The sequence below is a fragment of the Hemicordylus capensis genome, chromosome 1, assembly GCF_027244095.1.
Source record: "Hemicordylus capensis ecotype Gifberg chromosome 1, rHemCap1.1.pri, whole genome shotgun sequence".
Classification (NCBI taxonomy): Eukaryota; Metazoa; Chordata; class Lepidosauria; order Squamata; family Cordylidae; genus Hemicordylus; species Hemicordylus capensis.
Genome location: NC_069657.1, coordinates 304,600,942 through 304,623,732, shown reverse-complemented (window position 1 = coordinate 304,623,732; position 22,791 = coordinate 304,600,942). Strand labels below are relative to the sequence as shown.

The 22,791-nt window shown below is 44.7% G+C and overlaps 2 protein-coding genes across 8 annotated transcripts in view; one reads left to right on the top strand and one right to left on the bottom strand.

The window, feature by feature from the left end:
* SMAP1 (small ArfGAP 1) overlaps window positions 1-19,635 on the bottom strand; it is a 169,703-nt gene extending 150,068 nt beyond the window's left edge. For 2 of the 3 annotated variants that reach the window (XM_053286761.1, XM_053286763.1), the window contains exons 1-2: window positions 19,461-19,598; window positions 13,351-13,503 (exon numbers count right to left, since the gene is read on the bottom strand). In XM_053286761.1, coding sequence (XP_053142736.1) covers window positions 13,351-13,503; window positions 19,461-19,545 — 238 coding nt within the window. In that variant the 5' untranslated portion in view covers window positions 19,546-19,598. Of the gene's footprint in view, window positions 1-13,350; window positions 13,504-19,460 lie in introns of all 3 variants that reach the window. The other variant, XM_053286762.1, reaches the window with a different exon arrangement.
* LOC128340913 (translation initiation factor IF-2-like) overlaps window positions 17,423-22,791 on the top strand; it is a 28,868-nt gene continuing 23,499 nt past the window's right edge. The window contains exon 1 of one of the 5 annotated variants that reach the window (XR_008314082.1): window positions 17,423-17,699. Coding sequence is in view for 1 of the 5 variants with exons in the window: in XM_053286768.1 (XP_053142743.1) it covers window positions 18,419-18,660 (242 nt within the window). In the remaining 4 variants the exon portion in view is untranslated. Of the gene's footprint in view, window positions 17,700-17,804; window positions 17,968-18,299; window positions 18,661-21,374; window positions 22,511-22,791 lie in introns of those variants that run through there. The other 4 variants (XR_008314083.1, XM_053286768.1, XR_008314085.1 and 1 more) reach the window with 4 other exon arrangements.

Below are 22,791 nucleotides of genomic sequence, written 5' to 3'. Positions count from 1 at the left end.
CAGCCAATAAATTGGTTCCAGTACCAAAAAGTTCAAGAAAATGTATCACACCACACTGACCTTCTATTAATGCATTATTTAAAATTTTCTAATACACCTTTTCACTATGGAAGCATTCAAGTCCGCTTTGGCAGTCCATCGGTTCCTGAAGGTTAGGGGTCCCTCCAGAACAGCATGGGATGCGATGCAGGGGACCTTCAGTGGGAAGGGGGAAGTGGCCAAGCCAAGTCTATTACAACATTTTTTCCTACTGGCTCTATTTTAGAGCAGCAAAACCTTTTCTAAAAGTACACCCAACTCCAGAGCAACAATGTCTGTAGCTCTTTCAATGAGAGAAGCTGTGTGTGGCAATGCATTAATGATATGGTAACAATCCAAAACTGTTGGAGATGAACTTCCAGTGCATTGACCTTTTGCACCAACTGTCCTAATGACCACTAGGGGCATTGGGAGTAGAGACAGTGAGTCAGGGTCTCCCTATCTGTCCCTACTCTATGACCCCTGAACTGACTCCGCAGCACTTCCTGGGCTGAGTCATAATCCTTCCTTTCCTCCTAGAGAGCAGATGGAAACATCTCTCTCTCTCTCTTTACCTATCCACTATGTAGTCCTTTAGATTAGATATAGGTCTTTCCTATCTAAGTGTATTTAACCAATAAATGTTTAGTCACACAAGGATCTCCATGTGTTTTCTCTAAATAGCTGCAATATCCAAACCATCCTCTGCTACCTACTCTGTAACTGGAGTGTGTGCTCATTCCTTAGTGCTCTGCTGTTTTACCTATTGTGGGTAAAAATCAACAACCTCTAACAAAAACAGCATTCCTTGTTTTGAAGAACAGGCAGAAGCAGATTCTGGTTCCTTTCAGCATATATTGGTCCTGTATTTTGAAAAGGAAGTGGTAATGTATAGATAAGAAACATTTTATATATAGTATTCCAGAATAGTTAGAAAATTGTATCCAAGACACATATAACTAAATAAAAAAGCTAATTTGAAGTATAGGTTTTGGGGAATGAGGGTAGGAGGAGGGGGAAAATATGACCCACATGTTGCGCAACATAGTGTGGGTGGTGCCAATGCACACACAATGCTGTGGGCTCATATTGGAGTGCTGATCTTGTGCTTTTGTGCAAGAGTGAGAAGAATGTACTTCAAATAGCACACTCACATTTCAGAAGTGCTACTTAAACTGGAAACACATTGCTGATGGTCAGGTGATGTGTTTCCAACCTAAGTAGCATTTCTAGAGTCTGGGTGCACTACTTGAAGAATCTGCACTCTTGGATAATTGCAAGACTGTCGGCGCTTTGCTAGGAGCCTACTGTGAATTGGCACCATCCATATTGTGCTGCGTAACATGTGAGGCACAACGTTGAGATAATGCACCCGAGTAACGGAAGGAAGTACCTTCTGTGATTCTATGGAGTGTATCCAAGAGGATACACTCAATTTACAGAAATAAATTAAGCACGCAAGCAGGTGCATATGGAAGATGAATGTTCTATAGACGCATACATATGAAACACCTTCTATATCTTTGACTAAGATGAGACATACCACATTGAACTGTTTCCAAGATGCGGAATTGAACAGGTGGCTGATATGAAGCATAGGCTCTGAGTCTGGAGGAGGGTTAGGGCAGTGGTGAAAGGATAAGAATTGGGGCACATACAAACACAACAGTGAGTGAATGAGTTGGTGCAAGGAAGTATTATTAATAATATTACTACACTGCTGTTCAGTCAAAGTCCATAAAACAGTTTGGAGAGGCTTGAAGGCAGAAAGCTTCTAGGAGTCACTATGCAAACAGATGGCGGCCCAAGGGATAGTTGCACTAGCAGCTACAGCAACAGCCTTTTGTTTAACCCCTTAGTCCTCAGTCCCAACTACAACAAAATTTAAGAGTGCAATCCTATCCTTGTTTACCCAGAAGTAAACACCACTGGTCACTGCTGGCCCTGCCCTTATAGTAAGCCCTCACTAGAACCTGAAAGACCCACCACCAAAGCACTTGGCTGAGGCTCCCCATGAACCTAAAACTGGCTCTGGAAATAATAATCGGTAAATGACCTTCAATTTGCCATAAGTAAGTGATTTAAAATATATTGTTTGGATTGGTCAGAACACTTACTCTGCACCACGGTGTAACACTATTTTACACTATTGTACAGTCACGCCTCCATTTCTGCTACTAGCACATTTTTTTCCCAGGGGGGAATCACGCTGTTTCAATTTATTTGAACTTGGACTGCAGGGATGGTGGTGTTGCTTTTGTAGACAGATACTGCTTAGGGCCTGTACTCTTATGTACTTTCATTAGGCTTGTCAACATTTTAGGAATGGCCTGGAGTCTCCAAGAATCAGCATCAATCTACAAGTCACTACTCAAAGCAATCCTGGAGATTTTAATGGCTTAATGATCTGAAAAATATTGGGGGCCAGGGTGGGGAGATATTAGGAAAAAACCTCCTGGAATAGCTTGCAGCCCGAAGTTCCAAAAGCTATGGAGTAAACACTTTCCAATTCAAAGAAGTTTGGAATTTTGCCTTATATAAACAGTACTCTATAAACATCTACTCTGAATAATCTTTGGATACTTTTTACTTATGAAGACCTTGGAAAATTGGCCCCATTAAGTCAGTTTGAGCAGCATTGTGTTTGCTAAGCTAAAATCAACTAAATATGGAGACTGTATTTCCAATATTAAGAGGGGCAGCATTCAGACTAAGTTAGTCATGACTAGGTCCCATTGAAATAAATGGAACACAAGTTAGTAATGACTAATCTTGTCTAATTAATTTCAGTGGTGCTTACTAATGATTGTTTTAATTCATGTATACTCCATCTTTCTAGTGCCATACTTCACAAGGTGGCTTACAGAGAGTTTTCCATACATAAAAATAAAAGCTAATTTAACGCAATAGTACATCAGTCACAGTTTCTAAAAATGGCAGTGGTCAAAACATTAAAATTAAAAGCCAGGCAATGAATATTGAAACAGATCAGCTACTGGCCAAAGGCTTCTCTAAAAAGTAGGATCTTCAACTTTCTTCTTAAAACAGCCAGGGGCACAGCCTGACAATCTCCCCAAGGAGAGTGTTCCATAGTCATGGTGCCACAACCAAAAAAGCCCTGTTTCTAGATGCCACCGTACAGACTGAAGACAAAGGCAGTGCTTGAGAAGATCTCCAGCCTCAGGCATGTTCATATGGGCATAGGCAATCCTCCAGGTACCCTGGGTCCAGGCCATAAAGGCCTTTAAAGTTTAACACCAGCACTTTGACCCAGAAGCACATTTGGCCCAGAAGCAAACTGGCAACTGGTGAAGCTGCTGCTATAGAATAGGTGTCACCCTCACAGAGAAACTTGCTCTCATAAACATTGTTGTGCATCATTCTAGACTAGCTAAAGCTCAGAGACTCTCCCCCCGCCACACTTACCCGCCTTTTCAGGATTGCACTAGTATCATATAGAATACAATAGGCTAGTTCACACAATCAGTAATTCAGTAGGACCAGCTTCCTATCCAGATTCTGGGGCTGTGCACACTCCCCGTTTTTGCAATCACATGGGAGTTAAAGTGTAGGTAGGAGGCGGGGGAAAGTGATCATCTGCCATGTTGGCACTGGGTAGGATGGCTCCATCCTACCTAGAAGCTGTACTTAGCCATTTAATGAGGTGGAGGAAAAGCCCTCCTACACAGCATGAAATTGGTACAGAATCACTTTCCCCACCTCCTACCTAGGTTTTTAGTCACACACAATACAAAACAGGAGCGCTCATAGCTGCCAAGCCTGGGCATGATGCATATTTTATAATGTTCATGTCTATGGTTAGTGTCTTAGATGTACTTTGGGGTAGATTTTTGTAAATCTCAGCCAGTATATTTGAGCATAAAGCAATATTACAAATCACCAGATGGCACTGTAAGGCACTGTATTTGCAGCAGGTTCTGTCCAAGGGAGGGGTCAAGAGGGTAGAATGTTCAAGTTGATGAGGGCTCAAATTGTGTATCTGAAACCTGAGGCTGTCTCTGCCTCAAGCAACCGAGTTCTACAGAGCTGGCACAATTCTCCCCAAACATCTACTTCATGGCATTAAAGAAGAGTGGGAAATTTTCATTTTGTTATCCATGTATCACATTTTTATTCTACCCTTCCCCAAGGTGCTGAGGGTAGCAAACATGGTCTTCTCTCCCCCATTTTATTATCACAATAACCCTGTGGAATAGATTAGGACAGCGACTGATGCAAGATCACCTAGGCACTTTCCAGATTAAACCCTACAGCAGTGTCACTACAGATCTGCTGAGTGTGCTCCCATACTTCCTGTGTAGTGACACCGCAGCCCCTGCCTGAAGAGCAAGCTTCTTGGCTGAGTGAGGATGTGAACACAGGTCCTTAGTCCAGCACTCTAACCACTATACTATACTGTCTGGGTTTGCTGCACTGAGTTTTTCTGTCATCAGAAAAGCATTGCCACATTGCTGCTCTGGATTTGGACATATTTTTAGAAAAGCTTTTGACAATTTGTAGAAAGGCTAAGTAGATCAATGTAGTTTTCATGTATATGTGAAAACAGTCACTGCGTCTTCAAATATAATCACACAAGAACAAACACAAGCTCAGATTCCCAAGGTCAACTTCATTACCACAGTACTGTACCTCGAACCAGATCACCATCCATCACTAACATGCTTTGATAGTTCGGTTTTGGCTCCACTGTACAAATTCATCTCCGAGGGAGAACAGCAAATGTGAGTGAAGGGTAGTTCTTAAACAGTGAGTGAAAGGCAGATCTGACAATTAATAAAAGTTAAATTATATAATATGTGGATTTAAACCTTTTGTGCCAATCACCACCCTGGGGATTCCAAATACTGGCAGACATCCGGACTTACCAATTAGTATTACACAGGAGCCAAGTCTAAAGGACTACTTAATTTCACTAAAACTACTCAGGAATAACTTAGCCTTGTCAGCCACTGGCACCAAAATATGGGGAGTGGGAGAGAAACAGCTAATATACTGTGGGAAGTATATCATATCCCAAAAGGTTTAAATGGTAGTTTCAAACCAATAAGCAAAGAGAAGGACAAGGGGAACAATAGGAGGATTAATTTAGTGTGGAAGTCAGCCAAAGTCTGTTTCTCCCTTAATCCCATTCAGAGTGGCTGGTCATTGATGGAATCCAAGAGGGGAGAAGTTAGATGGCAGTGGGGTCAGCAAGCAAACTAATGGAGAGGGCCTCATTCTCTCTCCCACTCCCTCTGCTACACAGCAGAGGGCTATTAATGGAGGCTGCGAAGGGAGGAACCTGTTTAAATAGCCCAGTTGTTGTCTTCCTAGAAAACTCTTTTATCATTCACAAATAGAGGCCTCAAAGGATTTCCTTTTTGTGCTTTTACTGTATGTTTCCCAGTTTCATTTACTCTGAGAGAACATAATAGAACTTTGCCCCCACAACTAGAGAGCTGAAGTCACAGAACCTCACACTTCCCAGCTCTGCAAAATGCAAGCAATCTACATTCATACAATGTACATCTAGTACCTATTCTATCATCCTTTTCTAAAGGGCAAAGACTAAGCCTCCCTCTCACTTTATATTCTGTTAAGCAAGGTAACTGTGATATACAGCCTAACCAAAACTGTGTTTTAAGCAAAATGAAGAATTGCTCATCACCTGAAGTGTATCAGGCTTTTTAGTTATTAATTACTTAAATGATAAAAACCTTTCAAATGAGATTTGAGTTACCATAATGATTACACTGAAACAGCAATCTTGCCAATAAATTTAATTTCCACAACCCATATCTACAGTTAAGGAAGGAGAATGTTAACCTACGGGTTACTATCTACAGTACTTGGTAGACGATAGCCAATTTTGTACGTACCAAGGAGGAGAAAACTTTATAGTTCAAAGAAGCTTTATTGAATTCTGCAGAGTTAACAAAGTGGCCGTCTAGGGGATAGCTCCCAAAGACAAGACGGGCCCAAGATGGTGTCCGTCCAAAGCTTTTAGACAACAATTGATACATCTGAATACATCATCATTCACAACAAGCCAGCCAGGTAGTCCAGCAGTACAACTCCATATTAGGCCAACAGGCTTACAATACTAGCATTGTTAAAGGAGTGCTTATGCAGCCTCTAGGAGGGAGTTCAGATACCAGCATCATCACCTCTCCTGACCAGTAGGCCAGAACAAAGCAAGGCATAGAGAATACATATTATGTTGCAAGTTACAAGGTCTGCTTAGTATGAGAACCAAAGCATATTAAGCAAATTCTTTCCCACTGACATACATTCAGGAATACAAGATGGAGGGGACTCTTGCTCTCTTCAGCTACCACCAAAATGGTGTAGCAAGAGCTCAGTTCTCCATTAGCTATATACCCTAAGATCAATACATATAGATCAACATGAAATGCTTAGATTCACAGGTAACAAGACTTTGAACACCCATAGCAAAAATATAAAATGTGCTATGGAGACTTAGAAACTGAATTGTGACATGAATTTTTATAATGAATAAACATTATAATTAACATATGGGTTATGATATCAGCCTTGTTCAAAACTCAAAAGAGCAAGGACTGAACTCTGGTCTCATGTGATGTCTCCTAGCCTTGCGTATGTGTGCTCTCTTGTCTTGCTTGTGCATGGGGGAGGGAAAGATTCTACTTCTGATCCTGGCTTAGAATGGGTCAGGCTCTGTTGCGATGTCTGAGTCAGATTACCCTCGCTTATTTTAGCCAAAGCTTCCAATAAATGTAGGACCTGAAGCTGGGAAATGTTTGCATCCCGAGGCTAATTATGTTGTGCAAAATCAGGATTAAATCCTGGCTCCATATAATGTCTGAACTGGGCCTGTGGGTGGGGGGGAGCCACATTAATAAGGCAAAGTAATAGGAATGGAAGAACCATATCCTGATCCTTTGTATACAATGCTTGAGCTAAACATTTGCTGGAACCTGAAAGCATAAATAAAATTACTCTGTCACACAAAAAAGAGAGGTTTAATTTTTAATTTTCTTTTTTTGCTGTGAAAAAACCCACTAATGTGGATTCTCTTCTAGTACTTGTACTTATCTCAGTTATCTCATAGATCTTGTCAAACTGCATTAGTATATTCTTTGAAGCACGAGAAATATAAAATATTTATTGAGAGCATTTACCTTTCAAAATAAACTCTCAAGGAATCTAACAGTGAATACAATTATGAAAAAAGACAAAATACACTGAAATTCAATTTCTAAAACGAAGATCCCTAACAAAGCAGAACAGTGGTAAAACAGTAAGCATGTGTGTGGTTGCTTTAAAAATAAATAAATCATCAATTAAATACTCAGGAGAATAAAAGCATTTTAAACTTAATTTATCTTTTTATACTACTAGGTAACATGAGTGCCCTGACGAGGCTATTCTACAACTAAAGTGCCACCCTACAGAGAAAGCCCTATCTTGTCACCACCCATCTAACCTCTGAAGGCAGAGACATCCAGAATAGGGTCTTAAAAGATGTCAGATATAATCTAACAGTATTATTAGACCATTACAGGAGATTCAGAAGGCTTTTCCTGGTGTTTATACACAGTTGTACCCAATTCACACAAGGCTCAAGTGTGTATGTAATCAACACAGTATGACATGAATGCAGGACACCTATGTCCTCTCACACCATATAACCTTTAACAAGAACTGGGACCTACATTTGATGATGTAAATAGGTTCCTTACTTACCTAAAGTACTTAATGGGTTATCTGTAGAATTCAATTATTTTACTAAATTTGAAAAAAATTATTCACACCAGTATGTAACTGGCATTTGGGTGTGTGTGTGTGTGTGTGTGTGTGTGTGTGTGTGTGTGTGTGTGTGTGTGTCATCTATAGTCAGAGTTGTTCTGCAAATTACTTCCCCTTGTTTTATTAATAGCAAGTTCTGTTCATTTTGCACAAATAATTTGTGCATTTTTTCCCTCCCAGTAGCTACAGAACAAGAATTCTGTTTTCTTCCTGTGCTTCAACATGTGAATGCATCCAAAACACTGGACAAAAGCCAGATGGCACCAGAGGCAATTGTTATCTGTTAAGGTTGCTTCAGTAGAAGAATGGACACCCACATTTTCAGAGAGGAGAAAAGTAGAAGGTATTTATGCACATAAGCCCCACTTCCTGCAAAAAGTGGACACTGAATTGGAACAAGTTAATGCCTTGGAAGAAGGAAGGGGAAATAGCTCAGCACTGGAAAAAGTGAATGCAAAAGCCATATATATGTGCAGGTTATTTTGCCCTTAATGTGACCACTTCAGCTCAATCATAATCCATCAGCAACCATACATCCCTGAAAGCATATATTGTGTAAATTGGTCTACTTCTTGGCATAATCCTCCATTCCTTCAAGAAAATCTGAATGCTCCCAATGAAGTGTGAACAATGATAGTCTGTTTCTGGGCTGATGATTATAGCCTGCCCGTGGATAAGATGATGGGGGATGTGCAAGTAGACCTTTCCCTTGTTGTTCGCTCCTATTTTCTGCTGTGCCAGCTGGTCCTGAAACTGGGATGTCATCTCTCTCAGTGGCGCCTTTTCCCCTCTAGTAATGTCATTTTTAATTCTTGGTTAGAACAGTTGGGGTACTGTAAGTTTCCTTCAGCCTATTTAGCATGCCATTTTCTTCAAGAATTTTAAAATGCTTGCCCATGATTCACCAGCTTCTTTGGAAACCCATAAGGTCCTCCATTTTCCTGTACAGAAATATCACTGTACTTCAAATCACCCACTGATTCACAATGTCTAACCATATGGAATCCTCCTACCTTATCCAGTTGTCCTCTTGGATATGAGTCATGGCACTAAACATCTGCCATCAATGAGTCCCTCCTGAACTCCCATAGGCTCCAGCTAGCAGACATGACCCAGACTAGGAGTCAACATCAAGACAGTTTTATTCAGGATGATGATGTCACAAAGATAAATTCAGAATGATGTCATAAAGAAGTTCTCTGACAGCATCAAGAATTTTTTTTTAAAGAGCTGGTTTTTTCCAGTGTGTTTATGATGCGAAGAACTAATGAAATCTTGCCATGTCAACAGGTTTTAGAGAGGCTCAGTGGCAGAGCAAAGGCTTTGCATGCAGGAAGTCCCAGGTTCAATCCCAGGCATCTCCAGGAGAGGTTACGAAAGCCCCTTGCTTGAAACATGGAGAGCTGCTGTCAGTCAGTGTAGACAATTCTCTAACACAGTATGCAGCTTCATATATTAATTAACATTGGGTGAATACAGATGACCAGCATACTATGTGGGAAAGTTTTCCTTTACCCAAGTGAAATTTGCTCTCTCTTTTTGGCATTTTCATTGTGCACACATATGTACCACTCCCACAATGGAAAAGAAAGTGGAGGCAGAAAACCCTTCAAGAAGATTCAGTGTGCAAATTAAGAGACAGATTAATTTTAGGTACAAAATTACACCCACTGCCCTCATCACACAATACAATTAGAGACATCACAGTATGATATCTTGGTAAACAAAAACGCAATCAAATGGTTTTAAAAAATACACCTCAAAAAAATTTCAAGTATCTGAATATTTCAAAGAAACATAATTTGATATTGAATCAGTCTGAAAAGCATGGCAAAAAGGCAGGGAATACAAGCAGTTAAAATACAACTCTAATTATGAAACTGTTACTTAGGACAGTATCTTCTACAAAAATCTACATTCAGTAACACCAGCCTATAGGTCACAGATACAGAACCCCATGGGAAATTGGGGAACTATATCACTTGGTAAAGCCCCTAACTTTTACCACATATTTAAATACATAAACAAATCATCATCATCACCACCACCATCACCATTAATAGAAGGAAAGAAGAAGTTGGCTGTCTGAATTCACCCATTGTGTCTGGGCTTACTTACATAAAAAGGATTATTTTTGCAGAAGTTATTAAACATGTCATTTTTGAGAAAGATCAACTTCACAAAAATCAAATCATAGCCTAAAGAAAAAAGACTAAGAAAAACTAAATAGCCAACACAATGAATCAAACAGACTCACTCAGTAAAAAGCACTGTTTGTACACAATCAAGAGCCAGATTAGCAGTGGCACTAGAACATTTCTCAACTCTAGAGGTTTAGCTATCATGTTCTCCTAATTTTTTAATTTATCTAATGTTCCTGCAAGCAACCAAGTTGGTTACTGACAATACAGAAGGTAGCTTTTATAGTGTGAGTCAAATGAATAGTAGTAGAAACCAAACTGAAACTTCATATGTCAATAATATCTGAAATATTGTACTTTGGAAGAAAATATAAGTTGTTTGGATTGCTAGACTGATAGCACTTGCATGAACAAGTTTTATTATTAGAAAAGTAATAAATTTCAGATTTCTCAGGCCAAGCTCTAGTCAACACCAAGCAACAATGGATATAGGTTTAACTACTGTTTAATAACTACTGTTAAGCCTCATTAACCTACTCTGAAATCTGTAAGTGTTGAAACTTTTTATAATCATAAAAATGTATTAACATTGCAAATAAAGACTAAAATGTACTAAATTCAGTATGTTGTGTCACACATTATTTGCTAGAGTTTGGCATTAAGACAGTAAGGAATTCTATTTGCAGCATAATATGGTCTTCAGAAGGCAGTACTTAATGGTCAAAAATTCATTTCTTGCTCAAATGGCACATTCACTTAAGTGTTTTAGGAACTGCAGAAGATTACTGAAGTACAAGATAGCTTGCTTAGTATTATTACATTTCACTCTGTACTTTGTGACCATAGCAGAAACAAGATTCTCTTTCTTCTGCTTTGTGCCCAATTAACTTGTTTCCTAAAGCGATAAGGAAATGATGGCCATTAGTTTGTTTCAGTTTAATCGCCGATGAAAAATATGCAGAATTTTCAACACAAAAATGTGAATCATATCAAATCAATTGCTGCTTGTTATGGATACATGATGATAAATGAGCATATATCTAAATTCCAATAAAGTTATGAAGATATGAAGGTGACACTTGGTACATTTACAGGTAGTAATGGAAAAATCTAAAACGAAAAACAACAAAAAATGGATTGGTGGTGGAGATGACCTCCCAGAACATTGCTGTTCAGAGATTTTTCACTCAACTTCAAATCAGACAGGTTACAAGGCTAAAGGGAAAAGGGGAAATTGCGGGGCGGGGGGGAGCCAGTGGGAGAATAGAACTTGCCAAAAATAGGAACTAACACTCCCACACAATTTTGGTGAAGTTGTTTATATAAATGTTTCCATCCTCCATGAATTAATACCCCCACCCCCCATCCCCACGTCCTATGGAATACAAATCTTCAAAAAGATGTGTGATTTGATATTTTTTCTTCATCTGAACATAAATCACTGCTCAGTTGTTCCCCTGGTATTCTGCTATTTTCAATAACAGCATAATCCAGATCAACACTTCCAAAGGAGAGAATAAGCAATTTATTCAGCACTGAGGAACGCTGATGAAATACATTAGGGATAGGAGAATAACAACAAGCTAGTGGTTAAACATTTAAATTCTAAAAAGAAACGTGTCAGAAATACGGTAGGTAGCAGATAACAGCCCTCCTATTATTCCTAAGGGACTACAATTGCACATTACATTCCCACTGAACACTCTGTATGTCAAACAACCAAAAATTGGCCTAAATACTGTGGCAACTTCAATATGCTTTACTGTCAGATGTGCACTAAAGTTGCCATTTCATCCATCACATGTCTACACTGTATTTTGCACAGAATTGAAAAAAGTTACATGCTTAACAACACTCTGAACAGAAACCTGGACGCATGAGAGTACAAACAACTGAATAGGTTCCCACTCATCCATCTGCAACGAGCATCAATTTTCCTTCAAGTAACTGTGTGCTGATGAAAAAATTTTAGTCACATGAAATCAGAAACCTTCCTTGTAAGTTAAATCCCACTGAGCTCAACAGGACTTATTCTCAAATGTCTATTAAGGACTGAAGTCTTAATCAGATTCTACCAGTCATTAGATTCACATCACCATCAAATTAAAGAAGCCACAAACACACTCCTACCAGGACTTAAAAGTATTATTTATTCAGGGAATGTATCCAATTCATTAAATAAATACTAGAAACTTAATGTTCTCTGGCACATAAATGCAGAAGGGAAGTTTGCATCATCTGGGTGATATTTCTTCATTGATATTTGTATGCAAGTATAAGCAGACATGTTAACAATATGGAACCACTTAAAAGTCTATACAGCGTCCTTTCCGTTCCCAATCTCCATAACGAGTTGGTTCAGGGCCTTTGGGTCCACCTCTCTCTTTTGTAACAGGATTGACGTCATCCGGAAATTCTAAGAAGAAGATATAGCAAAATACTAATACGTAGGCAGTTCTGCTCAACCATCCATCACACAGTGTTACCTCCATGCCTCCATGACATTCAAACTATAGTGGGGGTGGGGACAAAACAGTTTACGTAATTTAGTTCAAGGTACCTTCAGTAGTTTTTTTAAGTCTTGTTTGGAAACAAAGCAGCCCAGGTAATGCTTATGTATGCTGTAAATGGTTACCTTCCCAAGATACAAGATGTTCATATGTTCATAACATCTAATAACTAAACCATATTTAGAAACTGAAAGATCAATGGAGTGAAGCTTCAGGGTGCTGAAGCCACCATTCTAGGAATACCTTTATTATGACCAAAGTGACACAAAATCTCAAGCAACCTTTTAAGTTCAAAGAATGTAAAGGTTTTATGAGATAAGGAGGAACTTAGTTTGCTTCAATAGATGGACAGATGTGAAAGGACATGACAGCGTAGAGCAGAGTAGGGGGCAAATAAGCGGTGTAATAGAGGAAAACATCCAAATTATTTTTAAAAATCAACATATTTCAACAGGAGAAATTATGTTTTTAACTATCACTCTTAAAACATTGAAATTCCAACAAAGGATGTCAATCAGGAGCCTACTGAATGTAATACCCACACTATACAAGTGCACAATGACTTGTCCTAAAGCTTAAACCTTTTAGATATAGAAAAGGAAAGGACGCTATATATTTAATATACAAAGGATACATTTCATATATAAAGGAAAGGATGCTGTATATTTAAAAATGTTTGCTGATCCTGAATAATGTGGATAATAATAACCACTGCAAACAACTGTAATAAGGTCCAAATGTATCCACTAGCAGTCTTCGTACATTAGGTAAAGTGCCGAGGCTATTTGACTCATGGGAGTAATGGCATCTCCCAGGAATGGATCTGTCTTTGTGTTAGTCTTCAAATTTCATAATTATATTTTATACATATATACAGAGAAACAACTTACTTTCTAGTGGTTCCTTCTCTGCACTGTTTTCTTCTGACTCATCAAAACGACCTACTGGCAATTTTGGTTTCTTAAGTGGTTGCTTGTTAGGTTCAGCATTTCCTTTTGTGCTAAAGTTAGCACTTCTCAAAGAGCTGCATAGCAAAGCTGACCCTGTTATATAAAAATAGGTTACTCAGAAGAATTTTCATAGGTGTGCATTCCTAATACAGTGTGCTTAAAAGCATAAGAGAACAACAATAACAAAGTGAAGATTTTGAGGCAGGACCATTACAAACTTGAGAGATTTAGCACCCAGTATGATTATTTCATTTGTAGGTCCAACGTTTAAAAGATGTCTACTCTTGCACATAATGGGGCTGCACATCTGTCTCACTGTCTCCTACAGAAAAGCGACACGAGTCAAATCTGGACAAATACAAAAATGAACAGCGCAGCCTGGAGCCTAAAATGATGCCATATGTTGTACATCTTTGAAAAAGATTATTAGTGTGTAACCATGAGCAAGTCGGTCTCAGGGGTCCACAAATTAAGATTAATTTACTAGCCAACCATTATTTGTGCTCACCACCAACCCCCCTCTCCTCCCCCAAATCCCTTCTGGCACATAGCAGAGGGCCTAGGAGAGAGCCAGATTTTCTCTCATTTGCACTGGGATATTAAGAGCGCAAGAAACAGTTGGAACCCTGTGGTACTACTCAAAGGGATCCCTGATATTTTTCCGTACCTTCTCAAAACCGACATTGGAAATGAGAACTCTGGGGAGGAGATCTGTGTGGTGCTAGGTGTCCTGTCCACAAAAGGGTTGGGGGCACTAGCTACGGGCAAGCAGATCTGTGGATGTCTGGTTGGTCTACATTGTGTAGACACAGGCTCGTAGCCAGCTGGTGGCATGATGTGGACCTGCCACACCAAAACATTCTCTTTCTTCCCCAGCCTCACTGACTGTTTTCACTGAACATTTTATAACCTGCCTCCCCTGACCTGAAATCCTACCCCCAAATTTTTGAGGCTGGCTACAAGTCTGTGTAGACATAGCATTCAGAAAGAAAATCCTCCATAGTCAAAGTTCTCCCTCTCCCTCCAAAATACAAGCCACATAGTTCAGGAATGTTTTCTCCAACCAGCAGCAGCTCTCCAAGGTCTCAGGCAGGGCTCTTTCCCAATTGTACTAGTCAAGAACTTTTAAATGAGGAATTGAGTCTTGGGACCAACCCCCAACCTTTTTAGCATGGAGTAATGAAACAACTATTCCTTGGTACTGAGCAAAGAAGCACCTTGCAAAGTAGAGTCTTTTATGTTTGGCAGGGGGGTGGGGGGCATTTAACAGTGAGGCAGTAAATTAGCAGAAGGAAAGTAACCATTCCCAGAATAGCATCCCTCCAGTGGCTGTTGCTGGTGTCTACTTTGGGTTTCATTTTAGCTTGTGAGCCCTTTTGGGGACAGGGATCCATCTTATTTCTGTAAACCGCTTTGAGAACTTTTGTTGAAAAGCAGTAGATAAATATTTGTTGTAATAGCGGTACTATACACAGTCTGGTATACACAGGAGTAGTGGTACTATCCATCAACCTGCATCTTCACATCTCTAGTCCTACTCATGCCCTTGAAGAGTGGAAACATGTAACTTGCTTTACAACTTTATATAGGAACATAGGAAACTGCCATCTACTGAGACAGACCATTGGTCTATCTAGCTCAGTATTGTCTTCACAGACTGGCAGCGGCTTCTCCAAGGTTGCAGGCAGGAATCTCTCTCAGCCCAACGTACTGTATGCTTTGGTAGTTTGTTGGTTCAATAAAAAATCCTGTCCTATCAAAATCTTGTCCTATCTTGGAGAAGCCAGGGAGGGAACTTGAAACCTTCTGCTCTTCCCAGAGGAGCTTCATCCCCTGAGGGGAATATCTTACAGTGTTCACAGCTCTCCTCTCCTTTGTGACTAAACTGGTTATACAAAAGTGTGGTTAACATGTGTAAACATAGTAACTAATTTACATTATGTGACTTTAAGTAAACAACGAAAGAAAGTCAAATAGGGAAAGATCAACTTATGTAATTCTTCACATAATACAAAATAAAGCAGTCATCAAAGCCCAAGAAGTTGCAGCTGCTATTTTATTAACATTGTTGTTGTACTGAGTTGCTGTTAAATGCTTGGTTCAAATATGAAAACAAGTGAAATGTAAGTTTTGAGAATAAGCAAACGGGTTGCTTAAAAGTAGCAGCTGTTTTGAACTTCTTTAGAAGAATTTTTCAGCTGCAAAATGTGCAAGCAAAGAAAAACCCTGTAGGTTGTCATCATCATCTATATATATGGCGACCGATTGGCTGGCGCAGCGCACCCAGGAGAATTTGACCAGCGGTTGGCCAGGCGGTGGGTGGCGATGGTGGCTGCAGGCCTGGCCCGGCCGCGGAGGTGAGGCAGCGGGACTCGGCCCGGCAGCCTGGGCAAGAGGGTGGGAGTAAGGTAGCTTGCCTCAAAGAGGCCGGCCGCAGAGGCTAGTAAGCGGCGGCAATGGGCCTGGCAGGCCCGGCCGCAAAGGCAGCACTTGGCCCGGCGGCGGGCCAGGCTGCAGAGGCGCTGGGCCCGGCTGCAGAGGAGGCTCATGGCCAGGCGGTGGCGGAACCGGCCACCGAGGCCAGACGCCCAACGCCAGACGCAGATGCTGGGGTGGGAAGGAACTGAGTGGCGGGACTTCCGTGTTCGCTGCCTGGGCAGAGGAGCGGCGGCGGCCGCCCAATAAGTACTGTAAAATGAAATGCAGGAGGAGGGGGGAGGGGAGGGCAAGAGAGAGGCGGGAGGGGCAGGGGGAGGGCAAGAGAGAGTGGGGCGGGGGTGGGGGAGGGCAAGAAGGAGGAAGCAGGGGAGGAGGGCAAGAGGGAGGGGGAGGGAGGGCAAGAGAGTGGGGGGAGGGGGAGGGCAGGAGAGAGGAGCAGGGGAGGGGAGGGAGGGCAAGAGAGAGTGGGGCAGGGGGGAGAGGAGAGGGCAGGAGAAAGGAGCAGGGGGAAGGCAGGAGAGACTGGGGCAGGAGAATGAGAGAGAGGAGTGGGAGAGGGAGGGAGGACAAGAGAGAGTGGGAGGGGGAGGGTGCGCAAGAGAGAGTGGGGAGGGAGGAGAAGGGGCGAGAGAGTGGGGCGGGAGGGAGGGGAAGAGGGACAAAAGTGTGGAGCAGAAGGGAGGGAGGGGGATACAGCCGGCCCCAAAGAGAGCACAGATGCTCTGTGCAGGTTGGCTAGTTATACTTAATTCTCTTAGCCAGCCACCAGCCATGGGTAGGGATGTGGCAAGGCTATGCGTGCCAGCGAGGGAGGCACCTGATTGCCTGGGCGCCGGTTGGCTGCTGTTCACTGGACTCATGGCAGCGAGGAAAAGCAGGCGAGACAGTGACAGGCCCGGCCAAGTGGGGGTGAGGGGGCGGCAGGCCCGGCACCAGCAGGAAGGCGGCGGCGGGCAGGCAGCAGCGGCGGGCCTGGCCGTGGCGGGCCTGGCCGCAGTGGGGAGGCAGCAGTGGGCCTGGCCGCCAGGGTGAGGAGGCAGCAGCAGAAGGGGAGGGGCCGGGCCATCTTGAAAGCTGGCCAGAAACCGGGGAGGGGGGGAACTGGCTGGGCGGGCATCAGAGATGCCGGTGGGAAAAGGGCGCAGAAATTCTCTTAGCCAGCCATCAGCCATGCGTAGGGATGTGGCAAGGGCGCCGGCTGGCTGCTGTTCACCAGACTCATGGCAACAAGGAGAAGCAATGATGCGGTGACAGGACCAGCCAAGTTGGGCAGGCGGCGGCGGTGGGCCTGGCCACGGCGGAGAGATGGCGGCGGTGGCGCGCCTGGCAGCGGCAGTGGGGAGGTGGCGGCGGCCCGGCCGCAGTGGGGAGATGGCAGCAGCAGGCCCAACTGTGGCGGGGAGGTGGTGGCGGCGGGCCCAGTCGCAGTAGGTAGGCAGCAGCAGCGAGGAGAAAACAGTGGGCCCAGCCGCCAGGGTGAGGAGGCGGCGGACAGGTTGGCTTGAAAGCTGGCCAGAAACCGGGGGGGGGGGGGTGCGGGCCGGGCGGGCATCAGATATGCCCAGGGGAAGAGGTCGCAGAAATTCTCAGCCAGCCACCAGCTATGCGTAGGGATGTGGCAAGGCACCTAATTGGCTGGTCGCAGGTTGGGTGCTGTTCGCCGGACTCATGGCAGTGAGGAGAAGCAGGCGAGGCGGCGACGGGCCCGGCCAAGTTGTGGAGATGGTGGCAGGCCCGGCCGCGGTGGGGAGACGGCAGTGGACCCAACCATGGCGGGGAGGTGGTGGCGGCAGGCCTGGTTGTGGTGGGAAGGCAGCAGCGAGGAGGCAGAAGCAGGCCTGGCAGCCAGGGTGAGGAGGCAGCGACAGAAAGGGAGAGGCCGGTCCGGCTTGAAAGCCGGCCAGAAACCAGGTGGGCCGGGCAGGCGTCACAGACGCCTGGGGAAAGAGGGCGCAGATGATCTGCGCTGGGTCTACTAGTTATACTTGATTCTCTTAGCCAGCCACCAGCCATGCATAGGGATGTGGCTGGACTATGAGTGCTGGCGAGGGAGGCACCTGATTGGCTGTGTGCTGGTTGGCGGCTGTTTGCCAGACTCATGGCAGTAAGGAAAAGCAGGTGAGGCAGCGATGGGCCCAGCCAAGTTGGGGAGGCGGCGGCAGCAAGCCCAGCTGCGGCGGTGGGGAGATGGTGGCTGAGGTGGCAGGCCCGGCTGCGGAAACGTGGAGACGGCGGCGGCCCTGGCCGCAGCAGAGAGGCAGCGGGACCGGCGGGGAGATGGTGGGCCCGGCTGCGGTGGCGAGGTGGTGGCGGCAGGCCTGGCCACAGTGGGGAGGCAGCAGCGAGGAGGAAGCAGTGGGCCAGGCCGCCAGGGTGAGGAGGCGGCGGCAGAAGAGGAGGGGCCGGGCCGGCTTGAAAGCTGGCCAGAAACGGGGGGGGGGGGAGCAGGCTGGGCAGGCATCAGAGATGCCCGAGGGAAGAGAGCGCAGAAATTCTCTTAGCCAGCCACCAGCCATGTGGCAAGGCACCTGATTGGCTGGCCGCTGGTTGGCTGCTGTTTGCTGGACTCATGGCAGCGAGAAGCAGGAGAGGTGGCCATGGGCCCAGTCAAGTTGGGCAGGCAGCGGCGGTGGGCTCAGCTGGGCGGGGAGATGGCAGCGGCGGCGGTGACAAGCCCAGCAGCAGTGGGGCCGGCAGTGGCGGCGGGGAGGTGGCAGTGGCTCGGTCGCGGTGGGGAGGTGGCGGTGGCGGGCCTGGCCCTGGTGGGGAGGCAGCAGCAGCGAGGAGGCAGCAGCAGGCCTGGCCACCAGGGTGAGGAGGTGGTGGCAGAAGGGGGGGGGGACAGGCCGGTTTGAAAGCCGGTCAGAAACGGGTGGGGGAGAGCAGGCCGGGTGGGCGTCAGAGAGGCGGGGAGGGGCAGATGTTCTGAATCTGCACCGGGTCTTCTAGTTTATATTTTTTTACTATATAATAGTTTTGTTTGTTCAAGTTTAGTTGTATTTCTAATTAAGCTTTTTGTTTTAATTAGTTTGTTGTTCACTACCAGGGCCCCCCAGAAGTACAAAGGGTGGTACATAGAGAAAAATAAACTACTGTTTAGAAACACAGATAAAATGAAGATGTTCATGTTAATACTCTCACAGATATGAACAGTTTTGAGTTGCCACCTTTCCTCCCATCAGGTCACCGGCAAAGCCTCAGAAAGCTTTGAAAGGCGGTGACTTTAGGCAAGGTCGCAGCTCACCCCTACTGGAAGAGCCCTGAACCGCAGAGCGGGGCCAGGAGGGGGCCAGCTACAATTTCACCCTTAAATCGTGACATCAGGGGGGAAGGTGTTTGACAGGGTAGGAGAACAACAGCCCCCAACCCACGCTAGGAATCACCCTTGTTGGCATCGTCCTCCCCCTCCCTCGCTCGCTTCCCCAGCTTAGCTGTTCTGTGGAACTATGCTATCAAAACCGATTCTCGCTTCGTCCCGTTTCACCGCGAGCTCCCCAACAAAATCGCCAGGCGGTCGGCTAGGCACACTTCCCCACTTCAGCAGACCCGCTTAGGAGTGGGAACAGGACAAGCCCGAAGCGGAACATTCACACTGCTAGCAGCAATCTTGCCTTCAGCCACCAGCATCCACTTACTGGCAGGGACCGCTGAGAGGACCAAACAGCGACCCGGCTGGAGAAGAAGGCTCAAAATCATTGCGCTCTTCGGCCTGCAACTTGCTCGTGAAATTTCCTTTTCTGTGCTACTGAGCATGCTCAAACATATTGGTGCATGCTCAGTATAATCGAATGAAGCTGCTTCCTGTTTTTTGCCCACAACGCCAGTGAATTTTTCTTTTTCTTTCTTTCTTCAAAACAGGAAGCAAACAAATCCCACTTTCTCAGAACTGCATCCGATTTTATTGCATATGTTAATCTGAACCCAAACAATTCTGAAATGCATTGAAGGAAGAAATATAATGATGCCTATTACGGGAAATTTGAAGTGCTCTGCAAATTATCCCTGGAGAGCTGGCAAGAAAACAGCATGTCCAGAGCAGACTCCAAATGTAGCTCCCTAACCCTGTAAAACTCTCACCAGTCTGAAATCCAAGCTCCTCCTCCTTATATTTGCAATGATTTCCTACTAATCCTACTAATGCCTTGTTGGCAATACAACTGAATTGCAGTTACATAAAGAAAAATTCCCTATTTCTTTTATTCGATGGGTTCTTTTTCAGGGTTAGCTATTGAATTCCAAGCTGCATGCACATCAAGACTTGGGACCTTCCTGAGAACAAAGCCTCTGTGTGCTTAAGGCAGACACAGTATAGTGATAATGCTTATATAGTCCACAGTTATGCAAATGATTGTCTGTGAGTTTAGCAAAGCTATTGGGGAACAGCCAGGGGCAAATCCACCAGGAAATCAAAGGGGGTGTAACAGGAATTCCCCCCTATAAAAGACCCCCCCATAAAAAATTTTGGGGCTTGGATTTTCGCTCTATGCCAGGGGGTGACGAACTCAAATTTGGTGGTGGGCCAGATTAGATTCTGATGCATTTCTGGTGAACCACACAAAGCCTAGAGCCCAGCCTCACACTACCTTCTGTCTTTCTCCTCTTCTCTGCTCTTTCATTCCTTTCTCCCCCGTCCCCACTTAAATTAGCTGGACTCACTACTTTTTAGACTAAAATGCACTCAAGGGAAGATTGATCTTTTATTTTCTACAGAAATTCTGAACATACTTGCCAATACCAGATTTTGCATGGAAAATCCTACCACTCTTCCTCTCTCCCATACAAAGGTGTTGCTTTTAAGTACTTAAAAGATCCAGGGTTCAGGCCCACAGCCTCCCCACATTTGATAATGAAACCCTTTCATGCTCTCTTAAAAGGTATCCAACACTCTCCTCCCCACTAGTTTGCTGCTCGGCCTTATGGCTAAGATCAAGTGTAGTTTGCTTCACGGCTAAACATAAATCTCCTTTTTTCCTGCATCACATTTCTCCTGTGTCCTATGCACACAGTTGAGAAACTGTGGTGTAGTGATTAGAGTGTCAAGACTAGGACTGGGGGACTTGTGTTCCCCATTCAGTCATGAAACTCACTGTGGGACTTTAAGAACATAAGAACAGCCCTGCTGGATCAGGCACAAGGCCCATCTAGTCCAGCATCCTGTTTCACACAGTGGCCCACCAGATGCTTCTGGGGAGCCCACAGGCAAGAGGTATGTGCATGCCCTCTCTCTTGCTGTTGCTCCCCTGCAACTGGTATTGAGAGGCATCATGCCTCTGAGGCTGGAGATGGCCCACAGCCACCAGACTAGTAGCCATTGATAGACCTGTTCTCCATGAATCTTTCTAAGCCAAAGCCATCCAAGCTGGTGGCCATCACCACATCCCATGGTAAGGAATTCCATAGATTAATTATGTGCTGTGTGAAAAAGTACTTCCACTTGTTGGTCCTAAATTTCTGAACCTTCAGTTTCATGGGGTGACCTCTGGTTCTAGTGCTGTGAGAGAGAGAGAGGGGAGAAAAATTTCTCTCGGTCTACTCCCTCTTCACTCCATGCATAATTTTATACACTTTGATCATGTCTCCCCTTAGTCACCTCTTTTCCAAGGTAAAGAGCCCCAGATGCTGTAGCCTAGCCTCATAAGGCAGGTGCTCCAGGCCCCTGATCATTTTGGTTGCCCTCTTCTTCACCTTTTCCAGTTCTACAATATTCTTCTTAAGAAACGGTGACCAAAGCTGTATGCAGTACTCTAGATGTGGCCGCACCACAGATTTTTATAAGGGCATTATAATATTAGCATTTTTATTTTCAATCCCCCACTTAATGGTTCTTAGCATGGAATTAGCTTTTTTCACAGCTGCCATGCACTGAGAAGACACTTTCAATGAGCTGTGCACCAGGACCCCAAGATCTCTCTCCTGGTCAGTCACCGACAGCTCATATCACATCAGCGTATATGAAAAGTTGGTGTTTTTTGCCCCAATGTGCATCACTTTACACTTGCTTACACTGAACTGCATTTGCCATTTTGTCACCCAGTCCCCCACTTTGGAGAGATCTTTTTGGAGTTCCTCACAATCCGTTGTGGATTTCAATACCCTAAGTAGTTTAGTGTCATCTGCAAATTTGGCCACTTCACTGGTCAATTCTGGAGAGGGTATATGGTTAGTATCTTCTGCCATGAAGACAAATGCAAATAACTCATTCAGCTTCTCTAAAATCTTCTTATCCTCCTTAATAATCCCTTTCACACCCTAATCATCTAAGGGTCCAACTGCCTCCCTGGCAGGTTTTCTACTTCTGATATATTTGAAAAAGTTTTTGTTATTGAAACACTTCTAGCCATTGACACTTCTAATGCTCCTCTCTTTGCATCTCTTATTGTGTCCTTGCATTTCTTTTGCCAGTTTATGTTCCTTCCTGTCCTCTTTATTTGGGCGGAATGCCCCTCCCCTTGGCCTTGTGCAGAGGGGAGGGAGTTTGTCCCAGCCTTGCTCTGCACAAGGCCCAAAAAGTGTTCTGATTGGCCTGGGGGTAGACTGGGGGCGGGGCTTGGGACCGTTTGCTGTTTGGTCCTCGCCCCGGGCTCTCAGTCTGGGCTCAGCATCCGTTGGTGTAGGAGCTTCCTGACGAAGCTCCTACATTACAGCGAGGCCTGGGTGGGCGGTGAGCATCTTGCGGCAGTGGCGATCGTTGGGCCAGCCTTTAGGGTGACGGAGACGGCAACAGCGGTGGGGCCTTGGCTTTTGGCAGCACTGGCTGCAGCAGGACCTCTGTGGGCTTCGCCCCTTTATTTGGCGGCCGAGCGGAGGTCACAGCGGCGTTTTCAGGCTTCGGTCAGGGGTTCGGCCCCAGTAGGGGCATTGGGGGTACTGGCAGCTGGGCGGGAGAATTGGGTTTGCAGCTGGGTGAGCCTGGTTGGCGGCATGTGCCACGAGGGCCCCCCC